Source organism: Lasioglossum baleicum, chromosome 8 (assembly GCF_051020765.1).
Source record: "Lasioglossum baleicum chromosome 8, iyLasBale1, whole genome shotgun sequence".
Lineage (NCBI taxonomy): Eukaryota > Metazoa > Arthropoda > Insecta > Hymenoptera > Halictidae > Lasioglossum > Lasioglossum baleicum.
In genome coordinates, this window is record NC_134936.1 from 16,741,108 (window position 1) to 16,758,445 (window position 17,338).

General features: G+C 44.1%; 1 protein-coding gene across 1 annotated transcript in view; it reads right to left on the bottom strand.

Moving 5' to 3' along the window:
- Positions 1–29: 29 nt before the first annotated feature.
- Positions 30–17,338, bottom strand: part of LOC143211195 (neuropeptide CCHamide-2 receptor-like) — a 35,903-nt gene continuing 18,594 nt past the window's right edge. Inside the window, exons 2-8 of the mRNA XM_076428662.1 lie at positions 9,491–9,733; positions 6,811–6,959; positions 5,562–5,761; positions 4,428–4,609; positions 1,505–1,719; positions 991–1,226; positions 30–914 (exon numbers count right to left, since the gene is read on the bottom strand). Coding sequence (XP_076284777.1) covers positions 913–914; positions 991–1,226; positions 1,505–1,719; positions 4,428–4,609; positions 5,562–5,761; positions 6,811–6,959; positions 9,491–9,733 — 1,227 coding nt within the window. The 3' untranslated portion in view covers positions 30–912. The remainder of the gene's footprint in view (positions 915–990; positions 1,227–1,504; positions 1,720–4,427; positions 4,610–5,561; positions 5,762–6,810; positions 6,960–9,490; positions 9,734–17,338) is intronic.

A 17,338-nucleotide genomic window follows, 5' to 3' on the forward strand; every position in this document is an offset into this window, starting at 1 on the left:
TTCACGTTCAAGGTCAATTTTGCGGGGGTTTCTTACGTCATTTTCGACTACATCGGGGGTGTAGAATCGCGTTATGGTGTCCACGACATGTTATATAATTTTGTGACACCCTGTACAAAATGATCCACTAATGAGCAGACTGCGGATCTTTACGAAAACAACAAATTTCTACATGAATTGCAAGAAGCAGGGGCCAACTAGAAAATTTTTTCTTTTCTTAATTATCGTATACAGTTGGAACTAATACACTGATGTCCTCAATTTTTTTATACTATGTCTACTGCTTTAAATTGTACGTACCCATTTTTGTCACAAATGCATAAAATCCGCAGTCTGCTAATAAGCAACCGAACGGACGATCTACGCGAAGATTTATTCATTTTCCTTCGTTTCTGCACAGAAAAATGGAAGGGATCGACCGTGTCCGAAACATTAGAACTAGTTCGCCATTTTGTCACTTTTCTAGCGAAACTTTATTGTGTTCTGCACAGTACAATAGACTTCGCAATACTTTAAGTGGAAGAGACAATCGTTCTTTTCGTGAGAGACGCAATTTGTCGATAGTCTAGATGAAGTGTAGTCCTCGCGCATGAGACTCGTTGCATTTTTCTAAGTACCACGAAACCTAAGAATCTTCTCGACGATTCTTCGATCGTGGTACCACATCGGAATCGTCGTTATACCTCGCTTAGGGTGGCGAGAGTGTTACAAAGTTTTGAACGGGATCGCTACGTTGAAGCTGTACAGAGAGGAACCTCCGTTCGTTGATCAGTTAGCCTGATGAATGGATCACAGAAGGATGTTCGGGACGCTCTAGATCGTACAGCGTTTCGCGGTTTATACATCATTTATGATACATTTATAATACGATCATTCGTTCGTCGGTGTCCTAGCTTCCGGTGGTCCTTGATATCCTGCGAACGCAAACGTGACAGACTTTACGTTAATATTAATTCTCCTGAACGAACAGGTCCAATACTATATACTTACAATTAAAATCGTCGGGCAAATCATTGGCATTCTCGCTGGCCAGCTCGTACAAAGCAGTGGAATTCAATTCCTGCGTGTGTCTTCGGATCGTAGACCCGAAGTTGGTCTCATAAATGCTGCTGCGTGTATCATGACGTCTCCTCTGTGTCGAACGATTACCATTCCTCTCTAAACTACACGTGGTGTCTGGCCGACAGCTCCTAGATGATGGTTGACAGCACAGGTACTCGTTAAATCTGCCATAGAAATTGTTTCATTTTTTTCTACGTCGAAACAACCAAGCCGAGGAAAGTAAATTTTTTAACGAGACAGCACATGCCGATTTTCTAGTCAAAAGTTCACTCGTTAGCAAGCTCGAATTTTCAATGAAAAGAAGGGTTTGCAACGTGCTCAGGAGAATGTACATTAGCGGGCGAAAGTTTACAGAAATCAGCAGGTGATGTCAAACTTCTAGTCGGTAGCGAATGTATTCAGTGCGTTCAAACACTGTTAATCAGTTTGCAGAGGTACTAGCCTCTTGCGGAAGATCCCGCTGATGAAGTACAGAGCTATGGGGTTGACGCAGCTGTTGACGAAACTCAGGCAGAATCCGATGATCCTGAAGGCGTGCCAGAAATCATCGTAATCCGACTGCGACGAAGGACAGAAGTGGAACCACAGCATGAACGTGTGGTACGGCAGAAAACAGACGACGAAGATGATCACGAACGAGATCACCATCTTGCCGACCTGTCGATCAGAGATTTCATAAACGATGTACACCACGTTTATACGTTAAGTGAATCCCACCGTGCGATATCGCCAGCAGACGATCGATACAACAACAGATATACGTGTCCGTCTATTCACTTCGACGATTAAGTTCCTACTCGAGCTTGATCGCAGATTATATCACCTGAAATATTTGTTTAACTCCGAGTCGAGCACGTTATCGTCCCGATACGCAACGGACGGCGATTATCGCCGGTCATTAAACGGTTCGAACGAATGCACGACACTGTCCGAGCTATTTCGTACGCGTGGCAATATTTATCAACGAGATTATTCTCATGATAGAACACCTGCGATGGAAAATCTGCCGACAACTCAGTTTTACATCGATTCGATTGGAATTCTTTTTAAAATGTTCGTGAATACAATCCTATTTTCAACGGGAACAGCCTTTGTACATCCAAAACGAATGAGAATTGTACAAAATTCTGTCGTATCTTATAGTCTAGCCTTTTTCAACATTTTCATAAGCCACAAATGCTTGCAGTGTCCAATTCCAGAGACATTTTCGTGAGTCTCGCGTTCCGTTGCGTTCCGACAAAGTCAAATAAACTGAACAGTTCCCGAGCGGTTGTTATTAATTTCCAGATGACTCTTACCTGCCCGAGAAAAATCTCCGAGCGTTTAGAATGACAGTCTTATGAGATTCGAGGTTCCCGGAGAGCTCCTTCGAGTTTCTCTGACACAGTTCGAGGAGTTAGAGGCGGTTCGCGCGAGTTGGCCCGACTTTCCGCGTCATTCGACTGCAGACAATGCAACGGTTACCATCGCGCGGTAATTCGATTTTCGTCGATTTCCCGACGTTGCCCTATGTTGGCACATGCCATCGTTATCGCGAACTTTAAAAGCAGCTCCGTCGGGAGACGACGCCGGATGCTCGGCGTCGAATTATCGGAAAGGGAATGGCATCGGAGCGTGACGACGACGATACAACGAAAGTTTCCACTCTCCTGGAATCATTCGGGCGACCCTAATCCGTTCATTTCGATAACACCGAAAAGACGATTTCAATCGAGGTGAACTTCGCCCCGGAATCGATATCGGGTACCGCGAACACCCCGATGATAAATCGTCCCGTGATAAACCGTGAATCACGGAGCCGAAGTGCAATCCAGCTCGACATCCGCGGATTATCCTCCCGATTCCCGTGGGAATGTCTCCTCGAACTCCTCGATTTTTGGCGTGATTAAATAAATTTGTTTGATTGCGTGGGACTCGAGATTAATGGTTCAGCGAACTCGTCGAAGGGTTTCGTGCGAAGGCGTCGCGCAGTCATTAATAACATGGCTTTCAGGTGTGACTCGCCGAGCCCTTTTGGAAATGTTATACCAACGTTGCGGTCAGCCTCGTCGACGCTCTGAAGGGAGCATTGGCGTGCCTTTTGACCCTTGATAGAGCCGACGGAGGGCGGCCTGCGTGGGAATAATTTCTTCTAAAAGCACTCGCTTCACACCGACCGCTCCAGTAGTAATTATGGGAAATGTAGGTTGCTTGTACACTGCGAGGGCGTAACGATCCTCTAAAAATACGGATTAAAAGATTCGCAATTTTTGACTAGACTGCTGGATACAATGAGATTCTAAAGAGATTGGAAATGAGAGATTTTATTTGTCGCTACTTTCTTGGAATTTGCCTGCGGAAACTAATAACGCAGGCTGTCAATGGCTCTCGCGGCAGCACAATGCGAGCAGCGTAATGGATTCTCGTGGCTCGCAGCGATTTCTAATTAGCTCCTCTCGCCGAGAAATTGTATTGTTCGCGAACTTGCCGGCGATTGTCTTTCAATCGAGCCGACACCTTGGCCGAGCGTCGAGTTAATATTGCCGTAAGAGCTATTACCGATCGTGTGTGCGGAGATTGCGTAACCGGCGACCGTAGATTCGAGACAATTGCGCGACCGGCGACTTCGCGGTCCCCGCGTGAAACTGTCCGTAATTATCTGTTACATTCGGCGTGCTACAATCGTTCCGACCCGCGTAGCAGAAGCTCCCGGTGATTGTCGACCCATTGTTCGCGAATTAGCCGACTTCTAGAGTCCTCCGGAACACTATATTTACGCGGAACACTCGCCGCGTCGCTGCTACTATTTTCCACTTCGGAAATTATTCCGGCTGCTCCCTTATCGGGTTAACTCTGCCGTTTGTTCGCAGCGAATTCGGACGAGAGAAAATATTTGGGCCGGCGGAAAGTTCCTCGACGAAGCGGGGACTCGTCAAATATTTTACTTTAACCCTTATCCGTCCCTCGTGGTGATTTGTTCTGTTATTTGTAGGTTCATTTGCCCGAAACTTCGTGACTTTTAGAATTTTTTAATGGGAGACACAATCGAAAACTCGTATGTAAATGTCAACTTATCAATTTCATTAAAAAAGCATCGAAAAATAACTGTTTGCCTTGTTATTTCGAGGGACGGATGAGGGTTAAAATTCCATGACTGGAATTATGGACCATGTTATCCATCTTTTCCGTGTCGACTTGTTATTGAGACATTGTTGGGAACAAGACCCTGCTCATTTTACAGAAGCTTATTTGTAAATGTCTGTGTAGTTTCTCTTGAAAAATTCATCCATAAACTTACCAGGTTACGCGTCGTTCCGCCAGGTTATCGGTTTTTATCGCAGTCGCGAAAGTTTCGTTTTACAGGCGTATCGATTCCGTAAGCATACCTTTTTACGTGCCCTAATTTGTTCCATGCGGTGACTCCTGGTGGACAGCTCGCCGGGCATGTTTCTCGTTGAAAGTTCAAGGTGTCTGGCCATCCCCAGGTAGAAGCCAGCTATCACGCAGAGCGGTATAGCGTAATAAGCGAGAAACTTGAACATCACCATGCCCCTCGTGTAACTCACCCCTATAATCGAAGAGAACCATCTCTCAACCGCGTTTACACTGCCGTCACATTTACACTACCATCCATAAGTATTTGACCACCTTCGGTTTATCGAAAATATACAAAATCTACTTAAAATAAGGCGTATCAATGTAACTTTTGCCACTAATTAATAATACAAATAATATTCAACATCAATTACTCTCTGTAAATGAAAAGATACACGGTGGTGTATCTCCGACTTCTTTTGGAGCTAAATGGTAAATAGTTAGCGGTCGGATGCTCTCGAATTCCTGGCAACTTCGCGGTTATTAAGGCGGTAGTATACCCTCGGATTGTAACTAGAAAGGGACTAGAATCTTACTAGATTTTGGGTCGAAACCATGTCGAAACATGGGTTTGCGCGCTTCGGTTGTTTGACCTTATTTGAGCAGATTTTGGGCTGGGTGAGGGCTCATTCTAAAGAGGAAGGTTCATCACAGTGCGCTATGGTCATGATTTGAACGAGATTATGTTTATATTTAATAATATGAGGGCCCAAAGTAGAGAAAAAATCTAGAAAAAACCCGCAGATTTCAATACATTTTTCTGTCTCTAAAAGACTTTTTTGACTTATATGATGACCAGAGCGATGATGAAATAGGGTCAAACAACCGAAGCGCGCAAACCCATGTTTCGACCCATTTTTCTAGTAAGATTCTAGTTATTTGCTAGTTACAATCCGAGGGTATACTACCGCCTTAAGAAGCTACACGAACGGAGTGCGGTTTTATCTGGAAGTTCTCGACGAAGTGGCAACTAAATTCCGGAAAAATGAAATCCATTTGCTGGTAATCGTGTAACGGTGTTGCCGGGGCAACGTTTCCATGGAAAAGAAGGGAAAATGATCAAAGAAAAGCTACTTTCCACGGGGAACAAAGAATATCCAGTTACAAGGTAACGGAGTAGCAAAGTTTTCTGGCATGGCACTCACCGAATTCTTCGGGGAAAGGGCTGCAAATCAGAATGCTGTGGTTGCCCTGTAACGGGACGGTCGGCACGTGAGAGAAAAGAGCAGCTGGCATCGCCAGAACAATCGCCAGCACCCAAATCAGGCTCGCTGTTATGATCGTTGATGGCTTTGCGCTCAATCCGGCGACGTGACGGCCAATGGGGTTCACGATCGCGCAGTACCTAAACAGAAACGAACAATCAATGCTCCCTATACATGCACGCTAGAATGTATTCAAATTTTCCTACAAAAATGAAGAACTTCACGAAGATCCTACATCAAAGCGTCTTGAAACAAGAAGCTCTTTGGCACGATGTTCCAAAAGAGGTTTACCGGATGAATTGTCTACGCGGCGAGCTACAGAACACGGATGGCGTGGGTGGAAGCAACAGTTTGCATCGGCTCCATTAGCTGGGACAACAGGGAAGTGCGCGTTCGCATGAATCTTCGCGTTGAATTTTACAATAATTGTTTACAATAATGTGATTGTTGCATAATTTTGAAAAATCTGTGGTTCATGGCCAAACACTTTTTAATGGAACCTTCAACAGTGACAGCAATTTTCATTGTGAACGAACGAAGCCACCCTCAACAACGTCATCTAACACTTTCATTTAAGATTGTAATGTGAAAGAAAATTTCTATGCTTTCTTTTGGTACAGCACCATTATTGGAAATCTTATTAATATGCTTTCACTTTTTAGGTAAAGTGTTAAAACAGTGGCGCACCCAGGATGCAACCTTTTTTTAGCCAACATATCTGTCGAGAGCTATTCCGCGATTTTAATTTTGGAAGCGAAACATTTTTTCTTGCGGAGGGACTTGGCCCCCTGCCCCCCCCCTGGGTGCGCCACTGTGTTAAAATATACAATAATTTTGATATTGGTCGGCGAAGACGTCACTGAAGTTTCAAGAAGAAATCAAAAGTGATTACCCGGTTGATTATATTACATTAAGAATTTAGTAAGGTATTGGAAAAGATTCGAGAGCGAAGAAAAGCTCTGAGTTTTTTGTAGGGATCTCGACGAAACAATGGGATTCCAGGAAGCCGATTGACGGGGAGTTTGATTGAGACTTATCGCGGCAAGTTCGACATGGATTACTGGTTAGACGGTCTGTCGGCCAGCCGATTGGTCCATCAGCGGAAGTTAGTCAAAGTTTACGATGGCTGGTCGAACACCGGCAGCCGAAACAACAATTTACCTGGTCGTAACTGGGTTTGACAACTTACCTCTCGGCTGATAACGCGGTCAGAGTGAAAACTGAGACGCCGATCGAAATATCCTTGGCGCACTCTGATAATTTGCAAACTGCCAGGCCCCACGGCCACGACTCGATCGTGTAGAGGATTGACGTGAACGGCACACACGTCACGATCACCTGAAATTTCGTATTTGGAAATACATGGGAGGACCGTCTTGTCGAGCACGACCATAAGGGCACATGGTATTTCGTATCCTCGAGGGTTTCGTTCGTTTTTATCGGAACACGCTCGAGCAACGTCTCGGCGAGTCGTGACGGAAACCGATATCGAAAGGGGCTCTCTGATCGACCTCGATGATTCACCGCCGAATGTGAAACCCATCGAGGATACAAAAACTACAGAACGCTGCGGTGAACAGGACGATAAGTGACACGCTGCGTGACATTTGCGTATCGCCGCGGACAACCCCCGATTGATAATGGTTCGCCGACGCCCCGCTGTTTATCGAGTTAATCGGAACGTGACAACAATAGCGTTTCCACCGATACGCTCGCACCCGAGGAATTGTTACAGCGAATAAAATATTCACAGGAACCTGACACCCTTCGATTCTAATACTTTGTTGTTTCTTCATCGACAGAATAATTGTAGGAGCGAGATTTTGAAGATTTTCTGTATGCGTGTAATTATATATTTGTAAGAGTGTATTATATGTGTGTGTGCGTGAGTCAATCGGTGCGATACATCGATTGACTACGTAACCAACGGTGTAAATAAATGAGACAAACGAAACGCATGAACAAAACATCACGGCAAAAAACTTATAGAAAAACGCGAAAGTTGACGTAAATGTTTATACGATACGATTACGATTACGGAACGGAACACGACGAATTACGGCTACGCGATTTACTATTAAAGAGTTTACGTTTATTCAGTTACATATACATATATTGTTATTCTCAGTTGTGTGTGCTACTTTTCGTTCAATAAATATTTACAGTTTAACATCCTCTACTCTTACATAATATTTATGATCCCGTTTCATTACTGGAACCCTCTGTCTCGAGCACTTGTAGACAATTTCAGTAAAATCCTTTTCGTGATATTGCCATTATCAGGACATTTGATCGCCTTTTTAGCACATGCCACGCTCGCGTGAGCTCGTAACGCGTACACCCGCGTGTTCATTGAGGGATGATTGAAAGCCCGATGGACAGCTGGATAGCGGGGCTAATTTTAAAGTTCGTTAGCAGAATGGCTGACCCTTTGAACCATGTCCAAAAACTTCACTGAATCCGATTTTCACAGCTTCCGATTATAACATCTTCATCTACTATACCAATAGGAAGTAATTAAATGTTCAATCAACATGCCATTAGCAAATTTGCAAGCATTAATGAATCCTGCAAAACTACCATTCCAAATGCGATTCTGCTAGGTCTGGGTGTTCTGAAATTCTGTAGGTAGTAACAAGAATCTGGAACGAGCCTTTCCAGCCCAGAAGTTTCCAAACAGAATAATTAATGGCACGCGTGCTATGGTTCCGCACAGCTGTTCGATCATTCACCACTTGAAAAATAATTTACTACCCTTTCCGACGCGAAATTGCGAGGGTGAGTGTCGATCCAGGTGTGTCAGTCGAATAACTTTTGCATGAGCGGAGACTAGTGTGCACCGGGCACGATTATCAGAGATATTCTTTCGCAAAAACGCCTGGGGCTTGAACGATTGGAAAATTTGCCAGGGAGGCTCGGAACGATTCTAAAGTAGTTAGAGTTGATCGCTGGATCCAGGGGATAAATCTATATCGGATACGGAGCCAGAGCGCTGTCAGTTTTTCTCTGTGTACAGAAGTCTCACAAAGTGGGAGCACTTTGCTCGATAAAATCGTGACGACTCCGGGAAACGGTGTATTGAGTCCGATTATTAAGGGCGTAGACCCGGTTTTCCAGGGTTGCTTTGCTAGGTTGCTATTTTTTCGATTACCTCAGGGCCTAGCCGATTAATATGGTCACAACTGCCCTTAGAGGTTTTTCAACTGATCAAGAGAAACCCTTATGAGTAGACAGCGGATCTTTATGCAAAATAAAAATGTTTTGTAATGATTGTGGCAGGCAGGAATAACATAAAAATTGATTTCATCCCTTAACGACTTTGTTACATCAAAAGCGACATTACAACATTCTTGAATTTTTTAGACCTTTTACTGTTTTATATTTCGTCCAACCAATTTCTTCATAAATGCATAAACATCCGCTGTCTAATTATAACCTTGAGCCTAAAAATAACGCTAAAATGGTTTTTTCCACTTTTTCAGGCCAAATACTCTGCGATGTTCGCTTATGAGTAACATTTTAGTCCTCCAGCTTTCCCGCGAGGACTTTTGATCTTTAATCCAGCGTTTTCGACTACAGACAAAGCTTTGTATTATCGAGAAATGAGAAGGCGAATCCCGCATCCTTGCAATCCTGGAAAAACGAGTCTACCCCGTTAATGCTCGCGTACCATTCTGCTCGATAACACGCTCGATGCGCGTTGTGATCGACGTGCAATTTGTACTCGAGCAGAAAAAGTCGGAAGATTAATGCAATCCTTCTCGCGCCACTTCTGACTGTCCGGGAAAATTGTGTTTCCCTTGGGAGACCCGACAAACCTTTAACATACTGTTTTTCTTCAGAGATTTGTAACTGCAATTAGTTCTTACCAAGAGATCGCCAAGAGCCAGAGAAAGGACATAAGTGTTGGGAACGTTCCTCATGCTGGAATGCCGCAGCAGCGTGAGCACCAGGATCCCGTTTCCGGTGACACCGACCACCAAGATCAACAGGAACACCACGGGAACGATGTATGTTTCCGGTCGCTGGTCGTACGGGACGTAGCTGTGGTCCTCGTCGTCCTCGTCGCTCGCTAAATTCGGGAACGACGTCCCGTTCAGGATCACCGCCATCTACAAGAAGAATTTTCACGAAAATCCGCGAGCTCCATAATTCTACGAGAAGGTTAGAGAGACGTTAAACGACTCGGATAGAATTTATTTGCTCCGTTCTCAGAGGAACGTACATTTAAAGCACGAAAAACGTCAGAGCTTGCAGGATTATACGTATAATATTTATAGAAGCAGAATCGCTACGAAATTTCGACTGCAAATGGATCCGGCGATTTATCTACTAAGCCCTCGAAATATCGACTAATGCTCGACAGCTACCGTTCTTTCCGTGTTCTCCAGGAATCAGGCCAATCCGGCGGGATGCATTCATCGGAAGTCGCATTCTACGGTAATGGTGCCCCATTAAATGGTTCTTCGATGAAACGCTCCTCTGAGAGCACGGAAAATATTTGTTACGCGCTCCGTTCTCAAAAAATTTGCTTTCCGAAGACGCTTCTCTAGAGTTTGAAAAATTCTCCAGCTGCTGGATCACTTCTTTGCCGAATTCGTTTCTCGAATAAATTCTGGATCCTGCGGAACGTTCTATTTCTTCGCAAGTCTAAATATAAAATCAGTGAATCATTTTCCGAGAGGATTTTCTATAAGCGGAATAATTTTCAGTGAAAAACGAGCAGCACGGCCGAGTGACGGATTGAAACGACGTGGATCCATCCGAATAAAATGAATCAATCGACTTCCCCGGTGATCGACACTATTTTCATCACTTAAAAACGTTTCTATGAACGATATTTCATGATTTGATGTGTTACAGGTGATCGATTCGCAATGTTCGGGCGGCCGACAGTCTGGGATTGAAGGGAAATTAATAAAACAATATCCGCGGCTCGAAAATGTCAGCGGCCGATTGATTCGCAATGGGCACATTGTTTCCGACGTGGAACAAAAACCAGTTCCACAGGCGCGCACACTCTTTCTAACCGGCGATTTGTAGCGAGAGGAGTGAAAACGTTCGATGGAGGATCGCGTGAAATAAACCCAGCTTATTTTCGTTGGTAAATTTGCGGACCGCCGCGGGCGTGGAACAGGCTGAACAGGGTTTGAAACAATTTCCCAACATAACTGCACGCGAGCACGCCGTGTGTAATTTTCGACGAGGATCCGCTGATTTGGCGTTAACTCGCTTCCGGAACCGCCACGCTCCGAGAAAATCAGATTCGACGAGCGTGGCAAATTTTTCGAGACTTTATCGATCGAATTCTCTAAAGTGCGAACTGGTCCTTGGTGAAACTTTTAATTTGTTGCACATTCAAGGTACATTGACGAATTGTTCGGCGTCGGATTTCTGTCGGGAATTTCAGGAACATAATCTCCATGCTCGCAGCTATTAAATAAAAAAGCGAAATGTTGAAGTTGATAAATCGGACTCGCGTTAAAATTGGTTGCAACGGGTGAAAATGCAATTTTTACGGTCGAAAACGGAGCCGCGAGACAGAAAAATGGATCGGGCACCGACGACAGGTAATATTTCTTTCATGGTACGTCGGCGCCGGAAGGTGTCGCAGCTTTTTAAATACTGTATCACGCCCCGAGGGACGAACTCGATTACAGAGGAACGTGTGTAAAGTTGATGTCGAATGACCTCGTGTACGCGTGTGTGTATGACGAGAACGTGACAGCGAATTCACGATCCTGTGACGCCATTAACAAGGGGATTGCAGCTTTCACAGGGTTCTGGGAATCTTCAGACGACTGATTGTGAGAGAGATCGTCTCCCTCTCGATTCCCGGAAATATTTTTCGAGCAAGAGATCCGGCAGAATTCCTTTGGCTTGGCTGTACGCGCGCGTGGAATTACGCTCGTGCCTCCTCGCATTACATCCGCTTCGTGCCTTCAGCTTTGATAGTCTGTCTCTTATACGCGCGCTACGTTGCCAACAATCTTGCGACGAAATGTCTACCAGCTTGATTCGTTATGCTCGATTCTTCATGACCGTCGTTTTCCTTGAAATCGTCCCCCATTGACGAAATTGATATTTCTATTCTCTTCTATGGCAGTTGTATGCAACGCTTTCGATCTCGCTGTTCGATATTTTTTCTTTGTCTGAATCCTTCATCTTTTTTAACTTAAGCCGACAACTTTGTAATTTCACAGAAGAGGGTGAAACTCTTTCATCGAGACGACCTCCTCATTTTCATTTAATCCTTTCAATGATTAAAGGATTCGAGCATCGTTGGATTAAAAGTTCTTCACATTAATGGCGCTGAATGGGCACGGGACAATTTAATAACCGGCGGAGAATGATCGGCGCATCGCAGAGGGATGAAAAAATGCAGTTTTTCAAAGATGAAAAGGATACGAGGGCGGATTGAAAACCGGCTGTTCCGAAATAGAGAGGCTGCACTCGACTAGATGTAAAAAGTGTCTATATCGAAAAATAACAGGGGAGAGAACCTGTACAGTGTACAGCTGCCGCTGTAGGTGCATTGATCAATTCCGGCTCGTAAATATCAAAGTTTCGATGCGACCGCCGCGATTAATCACTCCCGACGCGTTCAAGTGTTCCCATTCAACGGAACAACCAGCAATTAAGGCGCGAACGCGTGTCGCGGATGCGATAAGTTTCCGAAATAATATTAAGTCTGGATTGACGTCGGTTCTTGCGAAGTTGTCGCAGCTGTGTAACTTTCGGGCAAGATGCTGGGAACCGTCACCGAGGCGACCATGATCCAAGAGGAGTCTTACGGCGTACTATAAATCCCTTCGAGAGGCATGCTTTCGCGCGTACTCCGGAAAATCGGCTTCCACGCGATTTTTAAGATAAGTCACGGACGGCGTGGACGGCTCGTATTTTCGCCCATGAAAAATTCCGCGTTTCTGAATTGAAAATCGTGATGGAGCGCGCGGTGCAACTATCGCGCTGTGCAACGCACTGCAACGCGGTGCAACGCTTGTGCCATGATTTTTCAGCCATTTCCAATGGTTCGGCCAAAAAATTTCATCAGTATTTAGCTGGCCACATTTAGGTGGACCACCTGTAGTGGTTTATAGTTGATGGTTGTTACCAAGGTAATAGTAATACCAATAGTAATACCAATCTATCAATACATTTGCTGCGTGAAGTTGAATAATGGAAAGGGGGTTGCAAGTCGCTGCGCGAGAAATCGAAGTTCTTCGCCGTGCAATCGAAATGGATGTTAATTCTTCACGAACACAATCTAGTATTGGTGTAAAAGCAGTCTGTGAACTACTGAATGATTTCAATGGGTCTGAAGGTTCGTTCAGAAATTGGGAGAGTCAGGTAAATTGGTTAATTTCGACGTATCAGTTGAGTGAAATTGTATCTAAAATTTTAATTGGAGCACGCTTGAAAGCGTTTGATTGGCTCCATTCTCGCCCAGAACATATTCAAATGTGTGTGAATGAAATTCTACTCGAAATGCGCAAGATGTTCGACCATCGTCAGAGCAAATTAAAGCTAAGAAGGCAATTTGAAGAGAGAATGTGGCAATTGGACGAAAAATTTAGTACATATTTTCATTAAAAGATCATTCTTGGAAATCTCGTTCCAGTTAACGAAGAAGTAATGCTGTCTTCTGTCTAAATGTGTTACCCCAATTACCTTGGTAACAACCATCAACTATAAACTACCACACACCCTGTATACATAATTTCGAAAAAATTTTCCCTGTCAAAAAATGACGGTGACTTTTAGAAATATTGAAATAGTTTTTGATTCGAAGTTCTATTACAGCTATGTCAAGACAAATACAACGATCTACGGCTTCGAGCCTATAAATAACGCCACCTTTTTCCGAGTTTTCGGAGCAAACTCGTTTCTGGACGAGTAATCAAACGAAGCTCGTTCCTTTTTCGCCAGCATTTTCGCAAAACGTTGTTTTCACCCGCGTGTGTCCGAAACAATTTTATTCGACGCTCGATTCCCACGCACGCCGTTGCTTCTCGCTTCGCGATACCGGACCTCGCCGGCGCCTTTGTTCGCGGAAATTTGCGTGTGCCGATTCCCAATCGATACTTCCGACGCGGTAAAAATGAATCATATCGATCCTAGGCGACGCGTACCAGGGAACAAAAGCGGTACAGATGGCACGAAGCCGTGCCGGGAATTATTTGCCGAGAAATATTCATGAACGGATACTGCGCCTTATGGTCCAGATATACCATCCCCGACAGATTTCTTTCGAATGTTTGTACGTGATGTGATTTAATGTCTCGCTAAATACGATTATTTTGTACTATTTCGGTGCTAGTGCAACGTGCATTCTCGATTTTTATTCCTGAGAATTCGCGAGAAGCTGCGTCTGTTTTGTTGAGGTGCGAATTGAATTGGGTGCACTCGACGATACGGTCAATTAAGGGTATGTATATGTATTAAGTGGTGAACTTAAGGGGACATTACAGTTTCTCGGGTCGGAATTTTTAATTTTTGCGCCGCCTCCGAAAAGATTGTATTGTATTTAAGTTCGTGTGTATTCGCATAAATTAAATGGAAATTATTTCATACTTTTTAGTGCGTTTTTTCGAAGTCGGTTTAATTTTTGTATTGTAATCGGCGTGCATGATAACTAGACAGCGGATTTTATGAATTTATGACAAGAATGAATAGGTGTAATTTAAAATAGTACATTAATCAGAAGAATTGAACAATAGTGTTATATTATCTTCAACCCACTAAGCACATTAAGACAGAAAATAAATTTCTATTTCACTCGAGTTTGTTGCAGTTCAGGAAGAAAGTTTTTATTTTGCACAAAGATCCGCTGTCTAATGATAACTTAAAAACTGTTTAGTGAATGGAGGAAATTACTTTGATTAAGATTCGTTCGTCCTCCCTTTCCAAACAAATCAAATGCGGCGACGAAGAAACGGCAGGAATTAAGTTCACCAGCTAATACATAAATACTGAAGACATCTTCTCAAGAAGAAGTCGTTCTAAGCTTTTCAGAGCGTCACAATTCACTTTTCAATTCATTTTATCTCAACAAATGTCCAAGATTATTTCCATAAAACTCTATCCGACCATCTCGCCAAATCTGCTGGACAATTTCTAGAACTCGGCATAACACCTGCTGCCCACGAGCAAATAAAAGCAGAAACGGCCGTGAGGAGTACAGTGGAAACGCACAGCAGCTGCTATGACTACGTTAAACATTCTTCTCATTGCGAGTCATGATCCTCCGATCTTCACGCGCCACTTCATCGCCGTGTTTCCCGTGAAAACGCAGTTTCAAGGGTTACAATAACATTACCGACGTACGTTTCGCGTCCGTCTCGGACTTTACGCAGTCCCATAAGCATTTCCCCGTACGTGGAACGCGGGATACGAGAGAACGTGCAGCATGCGTGAAACTAGAAAAACAGAATCGTTCCGCAGCCCGGAGTTACACGACGAACTTTAATTTCCTCCGATAGCAGCACACTTGTTGCGACTTTTATTCTCTCGTTCTGTCGTCCCGATTGCGAATCACGAGCAATCTCGATCTGTGATTCTGTAGATCCTCCAACATGAGAAAGTCTCTTGGAGAACAGCCGAGAAAAATGGTTCAGCGTTCAATAATTGCAGACTGGATTCGCGAGGAATACATTCCTGATTGCACCCTTAATCACGGATTTTTGGTATCGTACGAGCCCCATTTTACCATTGCACGTTGTCCTTCAGACATTTGACGTATCTTTAAAAACAACAAAGATATTCAAGGTACACCCGGTATAAATCGTCGTTTAGAAGGAAACGGTACTAAATCGGAGAAATTTTAATTGAGAAAGTTCCTTCCACGCGAAAAGCAACGGAGAAAAATTGTCTAACATTTAACAGTCCGGTTCTAGACACGTTTCACAATATTCCGCGTCACATAAACAGCATCTTCGATCACGGATTATATGAATAAACTAAACAGGCAAATCATACAAGGTCGGTTCTCTATCAGAAACATTTAAATTCAGAAACTTTCATGCCCCTCGGCGGAGAAAGTTACGCGAGAACTACCTCGTATGATAATCAGGAATTACGATTATTGCGTTACACGAAAAGTGTGTGAGGATCCGATTTCGTGAAACGATTAATTAACTAGATTGGAGCACCAGTTGCTGAGCGGCGGTCGAGTGCGTGCATTATTTGCAGCTCGGGACGATAATAAATTTTGCCATTTCTCTGTGTCGAAAATAATTCTCTTCCGGGCTGAATGTAGCGACCGTGGACATCGTGAAATTTTATTAAACATCCGCCCGGTCCGATAAAGCGGATGACAATGCCCTTTATGAAAATCTGCTTGTTCCCTGTCCGCGAGCAACGCTCGCCTGATTATTCGGGATTGTCCCGTGTCCAAATCATGTTCTCCGCGAAAATATTCGCGCTGAGGGTAACAGGTGTCATCTGGCGAGCGAGGGGACACAGTCGCATTTAAATGTAACTTGAAACGAGAATCGTCCGCGAACATTCGCGGGTAGAGAGACTGCGATTGCGGTGAGCGCTGGCCTGACATCGGGAAAATACGTCTGTCATTTGCATATTCGGGAGCAACGCGGCCAGTGAACCAGCCCCAGGAATCAATTCCGATGAGGCTCCGTCGAAAAATGAGGAACTCTAATGCCAGCCTGCATATTCATAAGCGGCTAAATGCGACCGTTTGTCCGCGAAGCGAGTCCACGGAACGGAACATTAACGCTCAGTTATTCGGGAAAATTGTGCGTGCTCGAATTCGAAGCATCGCAACTTCCAAGCGCTGTCTGCGGAAATTTTATAAACCTCTTAACGATCCGCGAACAATGCCGATACATCGTACTTGCGAAATATCCGGAACACTTCATCCGTCTGTTCCAAACCTCGTTCCAGTTCGTGGCTTATTCATACGACGATCGGAAAATATTCGGTGGTTTTAGCGCGTCCTCCCGCGACAACATCGATTGCGCTATAATTGTTCTATTTTGGTGCGCATTGCAGAGCGAGACAAATTCGCAGTCACGAACTGCAAATTGATTTGAAAGAGACACATAGAACACAGTAGATGCAAAATTATTCGAACATGTCGATGTTCGAGCTGGAATAATTTCATTAAAAAAATATCGGGCAACAGTGCACTCGTTGTTTATTTTTGCCTGGACAATTTTTCACCTTTGCACTAAAAAATGCTGCATGGTCAAAACGCCTATGAAAACAGTGACAAATTTTTTTCGGGCACGAATCTACCATGGATCTCTTCTTCCAACCGTCCCAAGATAAATTCCCGCTAGGTTCCCTGCATTCCTTATTTCGAGCCACTTTGGTACCATGAATTTTGCAGGCACATTCCGCAGAAATGGGGTTGCATAATTGCGCAATGGACAGGGTAGATCGCGTCCTTAATTTCAAGAGAACTGGCTCGCGTTTCCGCAATTTTAACCAGATGGGAGGTCTTTAAGTCCTTCATGGTTTCATGCTTGGTTAATATGACGGGAGTGTGCCAGATGGGACTCCTATCCTTTTTAAAAAGATATCGAGCCACCTTCTCTTAACGTTTCAGCTGGATCTGCTGGGGATCTTAAGAAGATCTTAGCTGCAGTATCTACATTGCTCAAGTCTGCTGCACTATTCACGAAACTCCTGCAACCTTGTCGCACAGAACTTCCCTTCGCCTGAACGGTATTAATCCGATCGTATGCATCGGAGAT